The sequence below is a fragment of the Copidosoma floridanum genome, unplaced genomic scaffold (assembly GCF_036245765.1).
Source record: "Copidosoma floridanum isolate Cflo_tuat_1 unplaced genomic scaffold, Cflo_Japanese_pri ptg000020l, whole genome shotgun sequence".
In the NCBI taxonomy this organism is placed as follows: Eukaryota; Metazoa; Arthropoda; class Insecta; order Hymenoptera; family Encyrtidae; genus Copidosoma; species Copidosoma floridanum.
Window position 1 is genome coordinate 2,096,937 of NW_028321897.1, and position 17,659 is coordinate 2,114,595.

The 17,659-nt window shown below is 35.8% G+C and overlaps 1 protein-coding gene across 3 annotated transcripts in view; it reads left to right on the forward strand.

Annotated features, from left to right (window-relative positions):
- The window catches only part of FAR1 (fatty acyl-CoA reductase 1), a 55,174-nt gene that overhangs the window by 33,965 nt on the left and 3,550 nt on the right, over positions 1 to 17,659 (forward strand). For all 3 annotated transcript variants that reach the window (XM_014356625.2, XM_014356626.2, XM_089593630.1), the window contains exons 2-5: positions 13,363 to 13,984; positions 14,286 to 14,534; positions 15,653 to 16,002; positions 16,770 to 17,366. In XM_014356625.2, coding sequence (XP_014212111.2) covers positions 13,772 to 13,984; positions 14,286 to 14,534; positions 15,653 to 16,002; positions 16,770 to 17,366 — 1,409 coding nt within the window. In that variant the 5' untranslated portion in view covers positions 13,363 to 13,771. The remainder of the gene's footprint in view (positions 1 to 13,362; positions 13,985 to 14,285; positions 14,535 to 15,652; positions 16,003 to 16,769; positions 17,367 to 17,659) is intronic.

Genomic DNA, 17,659 nt, shown 5'->3' on the forward strand with positions numbered 1-17,659 from the left:
ATTGTAAATATTTTTTATTACTAGTCAATTTGAGTACAACTCTGCCCAAAGAGATAAAAGTTTTGCTAACCTTTTTTAACTTTCTCAATTTTTATATTAACTTTAACGAAATATAGTTTTTAGCTAATTGTTTCGTTAACAAGAACAATTAATAAAATAATGTTTTCTGGATTACTTATATTGTAGGTGTGGTAATTTAATGCAATTTCAATTGTTTTGGTGTTTACTTGATGAAAATCCGTGATATACTTTGGGCTGTAAAAATAAAACTATACGTTTCATTTGATTTTCATAAAATTTTGTGTATTATCTGTTTGCGATTCTTCTGATGAAGGTACAGCGTACCGAAACAGCTGTTACGAAGTTAAACAACATTTTATGAAAGTCAAATAAAGCTTACAGTTTTGTTTTAATGACTTTAAGTAATGCAATTCCTTTTTTAATGAACCTATGAACCACGTGATTTGACTTGATTACACCACGAACCACAAATAAAAGACTATCGAAAACGCCTTCAGCCACGAGACACTCAATCTTTTAAGATTTTAAAATTACAGTAAAACTATACTATAAAATTTTTTTAAACTTCAATGAAATTATGCAAATTTCTTTCCAGTGAGTCCATAATCTCGATCAGTATTGTAAAAAATCATTTGGGGATTACTCAGCAAATCACATCCAAAAGATTAAATTTTTCTTTTACTTTCTACACGCATGACCAAATTTTGTAGGAAACACCTGTCTCTTTTACGTTGCATGTGGTGAGCAGAGTATTTGAGTAAAACTTGTGGTTGTAATCTTTCAGTATAAATAAGCTAAGATTGGATTAAAAATAATAAGTCTTTTTTTTTTTTTAGCGTAGGTAAGTTTTCTCAGAAAGAAAATGAGGGTCTGCCGCTGAGTACAGGCTACACCGACTGAACCGAGTTAAAGACAATACTGCACAGAGCATGGGCTCGTAAAGTGTGACACGCAAAAAAATCTTCGTTCAAAGCTTCCCTCTCAACGATGGTTTTTCGGAGATTGTTACGTATATATGTAGGGCGAAAGAGCGCGCGGTGGCTCGGTCGGCTATGTCGTGGATTGGCACGCGGGAGACCGTGGTTCAATTCCCGGCCATAGTGCGACTTTTTCGGGCAAGTACCTCTGTGATATTTCACATGCGCTTTTTCACCACGCAATGCTCCTCGAGGAGGGTTTAGGCGACCTTCTCGCAGCAAAATTGCCTAATTTCCCCCCTACCCCCCTCCCAGTGATGGGAGGCCTCCCATCCCTCTTCCCTTCCTTCTCCCAAGTGCTAAGTGCCCATAGTAGTGCCCTTATTAAAGGAGCCGGACGTAGAGCACTATAATATAAAAAAAAAAAAATATGTAGGGCGAAAGTGTGAACAACCTCACGACGGTGGGACGGATGACGAGGGATGAGGACGGGCATACAGTTACTCCTAGGGCGCGAACTCGCGTGTCACGCGCTAAATTGGGCTCCCCCGAATATAAGTATTGATCGGTTGCATTATTTTAACGGCAGCGGTGGATAGGTATAGCGTGTTACATTGTCCTGGGCGACGATGCTGCTGGAGTAAGCCTTAGCTTCGTTGGAAACCGCAGTTTACAGTAACTCACGTGCTCGGGCCGTGAAATCAAGGCTGCACTGCAGTTAATTGTGTACACGCGGGTATGCGAATGATTCCCTAAAAAAATGTTTCTTTTATTTTATAAGTCAGGGAATAGTAGTATTAGGCTTGTCTGTACACGAAAAAGAATGCTTTTTTCTTGTTTACCTGCCTTTAGCATTATGAGGAAATTCCCGAATATGAACATTTAAAATTGGCACATATGACAAACTTTTTTTTTGCTTTCTTATCTCTTGCTCAAACTGTTTGCTAATCAAGTGCCAAGTAAATTATGTCTGAATTCGTAGAGCTTAAAAATCTCATTTTTCCAAGGTTTGCTATGTTTTCAGTCGAAATCTGGAAGATGCACAAGATAATTATTTAGGATAAGCCAAACATTCCGACAAAAATTATCGTGAAATATGAAAAACATTGAAAATTTCTGTCGATGATTACGAAAGGGTACCAAATTTAGTGAAAAGCTTACAAAAACTGAAAAAAGTGCCTCACACCTTACTTGATATATGCTCACAAATTGTACACCAAAGTCTCACAGGGGATTTAATCAATCGTCCCAAAGATGCGTCTCATACTTTTTTTTTTTTTTTTTTTTTTTAATTTTAGAAATCTCAAACCCAAATATTTTTCGTGGAATAGCTCATATAACACCAACAAATTTAAGTATTTGCATACCTTGGAATCTCGTTTTCAGACCTTCCTTACGTGACTGCGCTCTCTAGTTGGCCAATTTCGCGTGTGTATCCGTTTCAACGCGTGTATCAATATATTTATGTTCTCTGTATTTAGGTGAGCGAAAAAAAATAAAAAATAAAAAATAAAAACAAAAAATCTGAAAGCAGGCGAGAGAGCCGTGACACGCGACGACAAGCTTTTTTCTCACATGCACGCATGTAGAGTGGGATTGCGCGCACGAATGAAGAAAAAAAAAACTGTGTTGTATTGCGGTATATAATAAGCCGTTTTTTTTTTTTTTTTTTTTTTTCCACATGTAAGTACTGCACCCGTTCGCGTGTTTTCATTTTCCTTCCCTTGTACCTAATCCAACTCTCTGCTCACCTATCCTCGCGGTGTATATGGTAAGAGTATATAATATTATACACAACACATTATACTAACTATAATTACACGAACGAAAGCGCGCGCGTGTGCACCAAATGTTTAATATTTTATTTATGTGCCTATAGGAGAAATGTCACGTTTTTTCCCTTCTCGATTGTCATCAGATATACATACATATACGTGCAACTAACTCCTGCAACAGCGACGTTCGTGATCCCTTGGACGTGAAGTAACCATGCAGCGACTTTTTTATTTATTTTATTTTAAAGCTTTAACAGCTGACACGTGTTTGGAAAAAATTTAATTGGCGCACTGATGAATTGTTCCATCGTTATTCGCTCCTCAAATTAATGTACAAACTCTCCTGTCGGCTGATATTTTTGTTTTGATTAATAACGTTACTCCACGTACTTACTTGAAGACGAATTTTAGTCACGTCACCTCGCGCGTCACGTATCTGACGGCTTGGATACTTTTTATCACGTGTATGTGTGTGTGTGTGCAGTGTGAATTGGACTACGAAATCATCAAACATCGTATCGTCTTGTTGTTTGTTTGTTTTAGTCTTGAAATTTGTGCTCTTATTCTTTTATCAAAATTGATAAAATCACGTAACTACTGAGATCGTGTTCATTTATATTTTTTACGGCCACAGCTACAGTGCTTACTTCGATTACTGTGACCTCATGCTCCTCGTGCCTTGTATAAGTACAAAATTTTAACTGAAATCCGATTTATCTCTACCAAGAAGGAGTAGTCAAAGCATGATCGTAAAAGTAATTTTTAAATTATCGCGTAAACTCAATCATAGGTTATTGTGTGCCAGTTGGTCCGAAATATATATGCCCTGTTTATGAAGCGATAGTCACTCGATGTCGATTTTCAGCTACGAATATACGATATTTTTTCAACTTGTAGAATAACTGATGGCAAGTCGTTGATAATCACAAGCAAATGAAAAAAAATTTCTGTCTAATTTCAGTAGCCACGTGCATGTCATTAAAATCCCTCAGAGGAGATGACCTTTTGGGGAAATGTCTATATCTAACAGAAAAAAAAAAAAGAAAAATCTTTTTTACAAGGTAGACACGCATATTAATGAGCTCACGTTCCAATAAATCTAATGAAATTAGGATTTATCATTAGTGATGACTGCACCGTCGTGTAATTATAATTTTGTATCCTTGACACAAAGTGCGTGTCTACTGACACATGTTAGACAATTTGAATAACTTAAGATTTGAAACCTTTGAATAAACATGAACACCCTTTCACTGCTTTTGGAAAATTATCATGTAGGGCTTTTATAGAAGAAATAATATTCCTTTCAATCTTGTCTTCTATTTCAATACAATAATAAGAGTATTCTTATGACTTGATTTCTATACAATTTTTTTTTCATGCAATAATCGAGGTAACAATGCTAAAATATAACAATGCATACGTAATTTTCAAAACTTGTCCAATGAGTCATGTATCTCATATCTATAAAAAGCAGCAGAAGATTTAAATCAAAGTCTTTGTACTTGCACTTTTAAAGTTTATTTTTTTTGTGTAGCGCCAAATCACTGAAGTTCAAAAGAGTATCTATATGTCCAGTAACTCTGAGAGCACAAACTTTAAAAAATATTAACATGGTAAATATTGAGCTCTTGCATTTGTACAGATAATCATAGTTCAATGTTTGTTTCAAATAATCATCGAATATTCAAGAAAATCACAAGAAGACCGCAACAATGTTTAATGGCTAACTTTAATTTAAACTGTTTTCAGAAATAGGTACAAGTAGTTGAATAAACGATCGATACACTATTAAATCTACTGTGCACCCGAAAGAAGCACAATCTGCGTTCTGCTTGAAAATCTGGTTTTTCAGATTCGTCACTTTTGTATTGTAAAATCTTATTCAAGCATAAACACAAACATAAGTACGACTATTAATACACAACTTATCGTACTCACTTTCAACGAGTCGTGTGACCTTCTGTCAGTCAATGTCATTTTGGTTACAATTTCTACTAACTGAAATTTTAAACATAAATAGAATTTATGTTAATAGTTTATTATTCTGTGGGGTGTACGTATAGATTTAATTAGCAAACGCTTGTAATTGTTCATCTCATTGAAATACAAGTGCACAATAAAATAACAACTATGACATAAAAAACCACTGAACAAAATTTTTTATGTTTTTATGGTTTTGTTTCTTATGAAATAGTTTGGGAATGTCAGCTTTGTGGTTTGCTGATTAAAATACGGTGGTAGTGGTGTGTAGGTTTTGCGTTTTTTTGTCAAGTATTTTGATGGTTCATTTTAAAGGCAAACCATGCGGGGGAAAATAAATCGAGCATTCAAGTAATAATAACGAATCTCTCCTATAATCGAGTATTTTCTCGTTTCATCCAGTCACGCACTATACGGTACAGACTCCGCTTGCATGTATAGGTAGGTATACTTATCTTTTCGTTTGCTCACGCATAGGTCCTTTGTTTCTATAGAATCATGTGCTAAATGGTCGGATTTATCGTATGGAGTATATAGCTTTGAGAGTGCTGATGGCATAAAAGCTTCGAATGTGCTTTGTTAGCAAATATTACATCTCTTGTGTGCGTTAGGTCAGTATACGAGTATGCGTCAGACGACTTTTTCCAGGAATTTCAATTCATTTTTTAAGTAATTATACTACATTCCCATTTTTTTTAATGGAAAATAACAAAATTGTACAAAGGCTGGGGGATTATCATCAAAAATATACGTTTTATTTACCTTAACAATCAAAACACGGGTGGGTGTGGGTGTAATTAATCGGATACTTAAAATTCGCTCAACCAATTTTCATACAACTGGGCTAAGTATTTCTTAACCTTTTTTTTTTTTTTTTTTTTTTTTCATTTGAACTAAATATTGGAAATAATTTACGATTTGCTTTTTTCAATTTAATATTTTTTGATTTTCAAAACGGTTTTAAGGATAAAACTTTTTTATGTATGTATTTTTGAACTAATATTCTAGATCATAATTAGAATGCTGTATTATCATTTCACAAATCCTAATGGTATCATTGTCAGCATGTGCTGGCAGTCAAAAGTTTGAATGCAATTCTACTGGTATATGTATTTAATGAGTACCAGAATGAAATATTTTGTACTAATTTTATTTCAATACATTATTTTATTGATTTTTCACTAGCTTTTTATCTTTTGCTACAAATTCAAAATAGCACAAGTCATTCATTCGTATTACATATATATTAAATTTTTTTTTCTATCAAAACTGATTTTATTCAGTTGACTAAATATAATTTCTTTCCACAACGTAGTCATTTTTTAGTTATATTAAAAAAGTTTCTAATTCATATATTTGTAATATTAATATCAGTTTTTCACTTTGAAGGAATTATGAGAAATTGTATTAAAGTTTAAGTTTTTTTACGTGTTTTAATCGCAAACACAATAAGACTTGTACCGTTTATGATTTAAGATTTAAATCATAGTTGAAATTATATTTAAATAGCTATTAAATCATACTTATATTACGTTAAATTATTCTATCAAATAATACGCTGGTTAAATTAAAAGTAGTAAGGAGATACTTTCAAATATTTTATAATGCAAAAGTATGTTGATAAAAAAAATCTTTTCGTTGTAACTTACACAACAAGAAATTGGGTTGGATAATCTCTTTATCAAAAAGTTATTAAGTTATGCATCGAATAGTAACTCGATAAAGTAATTCGGAGGTGATAACATAATTTAACGGGAATATCGGTAAAAATGATGTAACAGCAGATTTAATAATCAAACTTTTTATATTTTTGTAGTATTAAAATTTATTTTTTATTTTTTAGAAATTTTTATAATAAATTAAATATAATGTATAAAATTTTTCACGCATCCTAATCGGAAATTCAGTATGACTTGTGTTGTCTACATGGTTTAATATGCAAATCACAGTTGAATCACCGTTAAATTACATGCCATGGTTACGAATATCATTCATATTGATTTTCAGTTCAATAATGCTGCAGAATGTTTGTTGGAGAGTAACATTAAATTATAATGATGCTTTAAAAATACTTAATAATTGATTAATTAATGTGATCCCAATTGTAAATTAAATCATTTAAACCGCGTCAGTCCCTCGTTCCTTATTGTTCTGCAGTCATGATATTCGTGATGCATAAAGCTGTATTTGAAATTTAATGTCAATAAATTTTGAAATGGAATGACATTGCAGTATAATTTTTACATTAAAATCGTGCTATTTCGAAATTATAAGCACCACATTTGTAAACAGGAGCCGTTGATCTGATAAACTTGTTTTTTCCCCACTACATTCGTACATTGGGGAAGCAAAAATACCAAATACTTGCCCTAGTGCCTGATGATAACTGCAGAACCAGTAAAAAAAAGGAGTTGTGGTTAAAAAAAACAAAAAAAAAAAAACAAATCTAGTAAAATACTCAAAACCTCGCAAAGCACCGACAACTTTCCGAAGTCACTACAAGTAAGCGCTGCGTTTAACCCAGTATGATCGGCAGGTTTTCATTTTTATCCAACACAGTACTTACCTACGCGCACTTTCGTTACGAAACCTCTGCACCAAACCGGTCTTCCTCGGGACCAAACGTACGAATCTAATTTATCGGGACACACATTTACTCGATACAGATTAATACGCACGTGAGAACAGGTGATATCATGATAATCATACGGGAGAGACAGAAGAAGGAGTCACGCGACCGATACTTTTACCACACCATATGTGTATACATATACATGTATACATATGAAAATACCGATGCTCTTTCTACCGGTAGGTAAATATACGTACACATACAAGTAACGGTTTTCTCTTCCTCCCTCTCTGCTGCGTGTGGCCATGCAAGCGGCGCGTGCTGCGAGCAAAGCGAAACGGGGTCGGCTCGCGGCCTTCCTGACCGAGAGAACGCTGTTGTACCGCTGTCTTCGCCGCCAACTGTGAAGATGCTGCTGCTGGCCTAGAATTTCACGCGAACACGTGCTTACTTACGCTTCTTCCCTCACCTTACGCACGTTAAGCACGGCCGAGGAAGAAGAAGAATGCGACTCTCATTACCATCTTTATTGTCCTCGCCGATGTATCGGAAGGACCGGATTTGAGCGGGGCTTGGTGGTGCCTTCGGGAGGGGCTTAAAATTATTTTTGTTGCTGCTACGGTAGGGTGCTAAAAGTGTTTTTTTTTTTTTTTTTTTTTATGAGCGCGAGGTTTTGTCTTTCGTAAAGATGCGTGCATTCGGTACGTATCTATACGTATGGGAAACATAAAATATATAATTTGTGCATACGTATAATTGTAGGATAGGCAATTTAGGATGTCCGATATTTAAGAAATATTAATTTAAAATATAAAAATCCAAATGATGTCACCGAGTTCAAATTTTTAACAAATTAAATTAAATTGTATTACCACGTGCCGTCGGAATTCTTTTTGGAGATAATTGTTTGTTCGCTTAAAAATTATTAAATCTAATTGAATGGTATTAGAAATATCTAATAAATTTTTTTAGGACAAAAGGAGCCGTAAATATTTCAATAGTTCCAACTCAACTCAATGTGACGTAATAATTTTTTAGTGGATCAATAATCGTTGGTGCGGATGAAGAAAAAAAAAATTGTTTCTTAAAAACGTTAAAAATCTCATGCCATTTTAGCAGGTTTTGATTGAATTTAATGAAATTTTGTACACTACTGAACTTAAAAAGCTCTTGTTTTTGTCATGTAATGTGTTCCCCTAATTGTGTATCAGATAAAAATATTAGGTTCAAGTATTGATGAGTCAAAAAAAGAATAATAATTGTTTCTGTACTATATACCTCTCGATTGCAACACAATTTGACGTGTGAAATAAAACTCGCTCAGGCTACCAGTATGGCTCTACCTAAGAGTCTTTCTGTCGCTCTATTAACTATTTTTTTCCTTACATTCTCTATTTTCTGATGGTACTTTCGTGATGATTTTTCTTTTTCATACTTACAACTTTCTCGTATTAGCCTTACTTTTCCTTCTGACAACGTACTCTTATACCATTATTATATTATTATTATTGTATTATTATGAAAAATATTTATTTGTCTCAATATTTATCGAACTGATACTGAGTGGCTCAACTCTGAAATGTTGTTTACCTGTTTTGCTGTTTTGTTTTTAAGTAAAAATTTAATCTGTATCCTCTTTAAAACTAGTGTAAAATTTTGAAGTTTCAGACTAGCCTTAGCTTGAAAAAATAATGATCTTTTGAACTAAAGATATTTTTATTTTTTATCAATATCTCCTGTTTATTTGAATATTATTACTCTCGTCTTAGGCAACTGTATAATTGCTTGTCTGTGAAAGAGAACTTATTTATTATAATGCCTTCACTTACAATTATGGATGAATTGATTTGTTTTTTTTTTTTTTCATAATTTTCATATTCCAATTCTGATTGAAAACAAGTTTTTACAACCAAGCCTTACCATAAAACGCGGAAAACCATTTTACACAATAAAAACTCTGGATTTATTGAGAAAGGGAGAGAGAAATTCAAATTGAAATTATAGAGGACTTGGACCTTGTACAATCAGCGTTTGCATGATAATGATACAAGTACATTTCGGGGAGCACGATTAGAAGGAATGAAAGAGAGATGGAGATTAAATTTCGTTTCAATTAGTCGGTATCGGCAGCAGCTTTTCAGCTCAACGTTTAAAAATCGCATTCGAAGGTTGTAACGTTTCGTCATAAGCCATGAAGTTACCCCACATCACCTTGGAATTCCATGTCGCACGCGAGGTAAAGATTTTACGGAATCAACTTTTGAAATATATTCGTACAACTGTCGAACACAGTATGCTAATCACCTCCAGATTCTTATGGTTGGTTAAAAATTTTGAAATATTCATTTTAAAGCGTTATCACACAAAAAAAAAAAAAAAAAACTTTCGAACGATTGCCAAAGAGGCGTATACCTACGATTCTAATTTGCGGAGCAGTTGAAATTCCATCAGCCAAATTCAAACGAACCTGATTATTAATTTAAAAGTGTCGTCGCGGTGGGAGCACTCCAATTGCTGTACATGCCACCGGGAATGCGCTCCGACGATTTCGTTACGGGAGTTCCTCGCCAACAGTATCTTTTTTTTTTTTTTTTTTTTTTTACGGTACTTATGCCGTGCAGTTGAAGTGAAAGGTGTTTATGGATCTACATACTCCTAGACCTAATGATCTCGTTCTTTGCCACGAGCAACCACTGCGTGGCTCCCGAAACCGTACCGAATCGATTAAATAACTGGTCAGAGGTAATGATCGAACGTGATATTATCGAATAGCCCGTTCCTTGGACTTATATACCTATATACGTTTTTCAACAACCCGGAAAATCATCAGCTGTTCTTCGAAACGAGTGCGCGCACGTGGCGAGAACGCGTTGACCGAGCGATTTGTTTTTACATGCGTGCGACTAACATGTGAGAGTGTACCTCGTATTTTTGTCGGAGAAAAAAGTTTTTAAAAAACGCCTCGTCAGGTGCAAGAAAAATTTTTTTTTTTTCAATAAATTAGTTCAGTGTGAGTTGCTTCCGTATGTATTTTTTTACACAATCAATTTTTTGAAATAATTCAGTCTAGCAATTCTTGCTTGATGAACCTTGAGTTTTTTGTAGGTCTAAGCTCACGATAAAAGTTGGTGGTTGACACTCGGTCAGGTTTTACCAAAGGGAAAATATCTCTATTTATATCACAATGATCAATGTATGAAAAAAGTAATTTTATAAATGTATCTTTTAGGACATGCGTACCTTTTTTTATGTATACTTAACTCCACAAAGTCTTGAATCTTGATGAACGACGACTTTCTGATGTGACATTTCTCACTCTGGGATGTGACGTAAATAAGTATTCGGTAATGCAAAAAACAAAATATCAAATTGTTTGCTCACTACAGGAAGAAATTGACTAATTATACTATACGGTGTTTAATATTATGATTATACGTTTCAAAAAAATATATAACTTTCTTGCGTGCCACGTACGAGTATGTATTTACATTGTTACAAGTTAAAACAAAAATACAAAAATATCCATTATAATAACCAACAGCAAATATATTTTTATACTTGTGATTCAAATACCAAAATTACAAAACGAGAAATGGATGTTTCAAACATTACAAGATCCAAATATTCTAATGCTTTTAGTGTATCTTTGTACATAGTGGTGAATTTTTGTTATCAATTTCCTGTACATTGTTCAAATTCCATAGTATTTTTATTAGTTATACGATACAAAAAGCTATTTGAAAAATCGGTCGTACGTAATTATAACAAACGATGATCATTAAAAAAACCAAGAATTGATTTTTATAGTTGCACATATGGAGGAACAACCGTAGGCATTACTCCGGATTGAGATAATTTACTATACAGGCTCTTCTTGAATTGTCGTCGTCTCGATATTTCACGGTGAGCGACTAAAATCAGTTTTACATATATACTAACTCACCTGTGCCAGCATCTAGGTCATCTCTAGACGATTATGGTGAAATTGCGCAATCCTTCTCAGTCCCTGGATCACAGGCGCAGGGGATAGACGCGTTACGAGACACAAAAGATCGGATACATACAAAATGATCGGGCAACTGGCCAGAATGAGAAAGCGGGCCTGCAGGCGTTATTATGCAAAAGTAGCTCCACAATGATCGGTGTCTCGGCTAAAGTAGAGAGTATGTTATGATACAAGAAAAAAAATATGCAAAGTCGCCTCGCAATGGCACAATCGTGATGTAACCTCTTACATCTTTTGCTACATTTGGCCTAATTTTAAAGTTAGCTTTTTGCAAAAGTGAACAGGCTCAGCGAGAGATATCGCATACAAAAGCGAGCTTTTGATTTATGGAGATCGGTAAGCGCAACAATTAGACAATGGAGGTCTACACTGAAAAAATTCGTACAGCTGTATTATTTTACTGGTGATTTTGCTTTGAACATACTTACAGTTACATTATTCTGGAATTGTAGAAAAAAAATTAAGGACTTGTGTAAAAGCATGAGAAACCAGAACTCGGCTAGGGGCGTGGAGTAATAATCGTTTTGCGTTTATGAATATGCATAAACGTGTAATGTGCAGGCTTCAGATTGCTGGAAACGAGTTTATTTGGTGTTCATGAATATTTGTTTTTCTTTCGGTTGTAATTTTTTTCTCAAGTTTCATGAAAATGTGGTATAAATTGATAAAATTCAAAATAAATCAATGTTAGTTGTAACATCGCGTACATAACGATTTTTTTTCCTTGTGTTGTACGATTTCTATTGCATACATTTACTAGCTTACGAGTTTTATATTTTTTTTTTTTTTTTTTTTTTAAGTAAAACAAAAAGGAAACTACAAAAGTATGCTCGAAAAATCACTTGACTTTTATTCCAGTATGTGTAGTATTATCACCTTTTTCTTTCTTGTGTAGACGTAAGAGTTTATTGTTGGTCCCGATTCCCGATATACTTTTGATAGTGTACACGTTGCATGTACATACATATATATACCTTCTAGAGCACATAATACATACAGGTGGTGCACTTGTTTTGCGTACCATACATACCAATTTACACGTTATGGTTATGTAAGCAGTGTAATTAGTTGGTGCGGTTGCGCGGTTAAAGTTTGCGGTTTTTGGCTATAGGGTACGTTTTAATTGAGTGATCGATCGATTCGAAAAACATAACTTGGCGTGGTGTGAATACGTGCGTGTCTGTATTAATTATATTAATTTCAGCATTATTATGTTATATTAATTATATTAGTGCGTACAGAAGTCGTACTGGAGGTGAGGGGGTGGGGGGTGGGGGGTGCAATGTGTGCATTTGCCATTGCAGACTTTCATATGTAGATAATAATTCATAATTTAACTGTTTTTTATGTCATCTCTAGTTTCCATATCTGTCTCGATGATTCATTTTATTTTATACGCATAAGAAATCAATTATTAAAACTATCATATAAATCATTCGTATTATCATGATTGAACTTCACAAAAATTTGTTTAATCATCAATCGGTAATCGTTATTACTACAATAATTAATTATTACTGTTGTTATCTTTTATTATACTATTAAATTTCTACATTTTACATCATCTAGTATTATAAATATGATTTTTCTACTTGAATACTAGACTTTAAATTATGTATTAATAGTGATCATAGAAATGTGTATTACTGCGTAATATTGAGTAACGTTGGGTTATAAACTATTTTTTTGTAACTGTAATAAGATTTTTTTTCATTCGAGATCAATGTATAGCTGAAAGTTGAACAGTTTAACATAATTAATAGATTACGATAATCGCCATCTTTACTAGAAAAAGTTCAGGGATGATTCATGCCTACTATCTAGAAAACCCATTAGAAACCAATTGAAAGCATTTCTAACTCTGTTAATAGATTTTTAATGGGGCAATTTCAAAATTATTTTTTGATTATGAAGCCGAAGTTATCTAAAAGCGTCTAATGAATTCGAATGACACGCTCGAAATAGAAAAAAATAATCACTAGTACCGTACAGCATATAATATATAAGCAGTAAAATACTTTTCAACACAAAAAGCTAAAATCCACCAACAAGGATGTAATGTTATCGCGTCTGTTCGTTTGTTTGCAGGCACGGAATCGTCACAACAACGCGAGATGAGTTTGCGGGTGGACGGAGCACAGAAGCAGCAGCACCACCAGCGACAACCGCGTAGTTTTGGCAGCTATCGCGACAACCGTCCCCAAAAAAGTATCTCAAAGTTGGCGGCGAGCTTATTTTTCACTCGTACTCTGTTTTGAGAAGAAAGTCAACGACAAATCAAACACGCTTATTTGAAAGAGCAGGGGACCCCTATATCTTTCTTCCAACTACTCCCTCGTCTCCCCAACACCCTCTTCTTCCTCAGCTTCCATCGATAGCAACTCACTATCCTGCGCCAGGAGCAAACCTCGATCTTCCTCGTACAGCTTCCTCTCAAGTATAACCCAGCCAAGTTTGGACCGTGTCGTTGATTAGTTGACACAAGAGTGGGAAAAAAATGGCCACGATGCCCGAGGTCGGCTACACGTCGGTGAAGGACTTTTACCGGGACCGGTCGATTTTCATCACCGGTGGCACCGGCTTTATGGGCAAGGTTCTCGTCGAGAAGCTGCTCAGGTCTTGCCCCGGCATCAAGAACATCTATCTCCTCATGAGGCCCAAGAGGGGACAGGATGTGCAGAAGAGGCTGCAGGAATTACTCAATGCTCCGGTAAGACCGATTGCGGCCAACTGTTTTTTTCTTTTTCTTTTTTTTTTTTTTGCATGCCATGAATGTGATTTGGGTTTTCAAGCGCGTATTATTGTCGCTCACTTTGTGATTAGTAACGAGTCGACTGATGATTCTTTTTTATGTTGGTAACTTGTTACAACCGTTAAAATTGTCCATAAAATTATCCTTCACTCAACCAGTTACAAGTTATTGTTGGTCATCGCCAGAAAATTGATTTATTACTTGTAAAAAGCTAAAAGTCAATGACGGAACGAACGAATTGACAATGTAATCGTTGCAGTTGTTCGACAAGCTACGCCAAGACTGCCCACACGAGCTACTGAAGATAGTGCCAGTGGCCGGGGACGTGACGGAACCGGAACTAGGTATTTCGGAGTCCGATCAGGAACTGCTGATCCGCTGCGTCTCGGTGGTTTTTCACTCAGCTGCGACTGTCAAGTTTGACGAGGCACTCAAGCTCTCCGTCACCATCAACATGCTTGGCACGAAGCGCCTTGTTCAGCTCTGCCATCGAATGCACAATCTTGAGGTAAATGTTTGACTTCGTAGATAATTGATTACAGAAACCCGCAAAAGAAACATATGTGCTAAATATCAGAACGTAATGGAAATTAATAAAACTTGCTGGGAATCATAGTTGCACTCATTTGGTTGCACTTAACCAAGATCACAATGAGATCTAGTACTTATCAACACAAAAACAGTCAAAAGCTTTTGAAATAACTTTAATTTGAGACTCAGTAAAGTTATCAATGTGGATCAAGTTCAAAACTATCAACATTGATGTAGAAAATGAGGAAGACAGAAGCTAAATAATTCTCAAAGTATCATTTGCCCAGCCAGTGTGATTTACTTACTGCCACCACGTGGTCAGAAAACCCTATAGGGTTATATTACTATAGCAATGATAGCCAATGTGGCGATAAGATTTTTTTATACGCCTTACACTTTGTCTATTTTTGATAGTTAAAACTTTTTTACTTTGTGTATAAACTGTCGAAAAATATAGTGCTCTTCATAAGAATTCGTGTCGAAACTATTTACAACAAGCTTTGTCTCTTGCTTATTAAAATGAAATTTTGAGGATGGTTGAGTATAATGTAGTACATCCATTCTTAGAGTATCATTTATTTTTAACGTTAATCATTTCATGTATGAACCATCTAATAGACATGTACAATAATAAAGAAAAAATTGATATGGTATCTTTGTCGATATAACGTAAGGACTTTAACGTCTCGTTTCTCAATCGATTCTAAATAAAATTTTATGATATCATACTAACCAATTTGGAGTCAAAGTCTTTTTATTTCATTATAACTTATGGTTTTTTCGAAAATTTTTCGTAGTGTGCGTAAAAATTGGGGGCCTTAGTTCGACGATCGGCTTCTGTAGAGGGCGCATCTAGCTGTCGCTTAAAGGCTTGTACTTGGCTAATAATGAGCTAGACACTACACGCGAATGATAAAGAGGTGAAAACATCAGTTGAAGCCTTCAAGGCCTACTACCTACAGATCAGTCACAAGACGATAAAAATTTATTTTCTTTTTTTCCCAACGAAAGTAGTTAATCGGCGGATTTTATATTTCAACAAATTTGAATATTTTATTACATATTGCAACAAAATAAAGTGTTATCCATTTTCAGGCCCTAATACACGTGTCGACGGCGTACTGCAATTGCGATCGAAAAGACGTCGAGGAGGCGATCTACCCGGCACCCCACGATCCCGAACAAATAATCTCGTGCACGAACTGGATGGACGACCAGCTGGTCGAGGAGCTCACGCCCAAGCTGATAGCCGGCAGGCCCAATACTTACACCTTCACCAAAGCCCTAGCGGAGAGTATGTTGCTGCGCGAGAGCGGTAGCTTGCCCGTTGCCATCGTCAGGCCGTCCATTGTTCTGTCCTCCTTCCGGGAACCCGTCGCCGGTTGGGTTGATAACTGGAACGGACCCACCGGCATCATAGCTGCCGCCGGCAAGGGCTTTTTCAGGTTAGTTCAACCTTGATCTTTATTTATTTGTGATGTTTTATCTCATATTCTGCCATGACTAATTGTTTTTGCTCCTTTATCAATACTAAAGATACTCGATATTACTTTTGGAACATTATGTACTTATTTGACTCGTTTTCAAAGTCCACGTGGAATTAGTTATGGGCAACCAATTCCACGCAGATATGTCTATGTGAAAATTTGTTTCGTCTCCAATTTCCATGTGGATCATTCCACCTGGACTTTGGAGACGAGGTGTACTGGAACAAAATACTGTCAATACTAGAACCTAGTTTATTGCCGCACTAGAATATTCGTCAACATACTAAATTTCATTTCGTCTACATTTTAAACAATGTAAATTATATTAAATATCACTTTTAAATGATCAGTGCATTATTATCGATAACTCACAATGGATGACTATAACTTGTTTCAATGACGTCGATACTAGAAGTTTACCGTGATAATAACTTTTATTCATAAAAGGCCATCTTCGAAAAAAATAGTCGTTGTGGTTATTCACGGTTCATTTTTGCGAGGCGAATACAATTGCCACGAGTAAAATCATGATGAGTTATCGTTTATTGATTCTAGTTCTAAATATTGCCACTATGTTCACAAGTCAGATGTAATAAACATCAATAATTGAATTCCACTTTACCATTTTATTAATAGACTTTGGAATTTGGTTCCACTTCCACCACCCAATCACCAAAAACAACGAAAAAAAGAAATAAATTTAACTTTAATAAATTTCTAAAAAGGACGATGCTGTGCCACGAGGACAAGGTTGCCGATCTAGTGCCGGTCGACATAGTGATCAACCTGATGATCGCCGCGGCGTGGCGAACAGCGATACACCGCACGGACTCGATAGTCGTGTACAATTGCAGCACGGGCCAACAAAATCCCATAACCTGGAAGCACTTTGTCGAGCTTGCCTTCAAGTACAGCCGCTTGCACCCGACGAGTGGAGCGGTGTGGTACCCTGGTGGCAGGTGCCGCAACTCGCGCCACCTGAACCGGATCTGCGTGGCCATCCAGCACCTCGTGCCGGCCTATGCGCTCGATCTGCTGTCGAACTTGCGTGGCGGCAAGCCCATGATGGTCCGCGTCCAGGCGAAGCTCGACAAGGCTGCCAAGTGCCTCGAGTACTTCAGTACACAGCAGTGGAACTTCAAGGACGAGAATGTCAAGCAGCTCAGCCAGCAGCTCAGTCCCGAAGACAGGCAGACCTTTCTCTTCGATGTCAAGCAGATCGATTGGCCGTCCTACCTTGAGAACTACATCCTTGGCATCAGGCACTTTATACTCAAAGAGAGCCCAGAGTCTTTGCCCGCTGCTCGTTCACACATTACGAGGTAATTTAACAGTATACTACGCACCAAGGGATAGAAAGTATACGGCATTCCCTTCCGGGTGTGAAGATGATGCAGTACTTTCTTCCCGAGGTATGTATAGGGGTAAATGGCCCAATTACTACGCAGACACCAATTACTGTGCACCCGACGGTTACTGAAAATAAGAAAAACAGACTGAAAAATTTGGGTGCTTGGATATTGTAACAGGTACGGACATTAATAACGTTCAATCCAGAATCATAATTTACATTATGACATTTATAATTGTTTAACTGAGTGACTCTAAACGAATC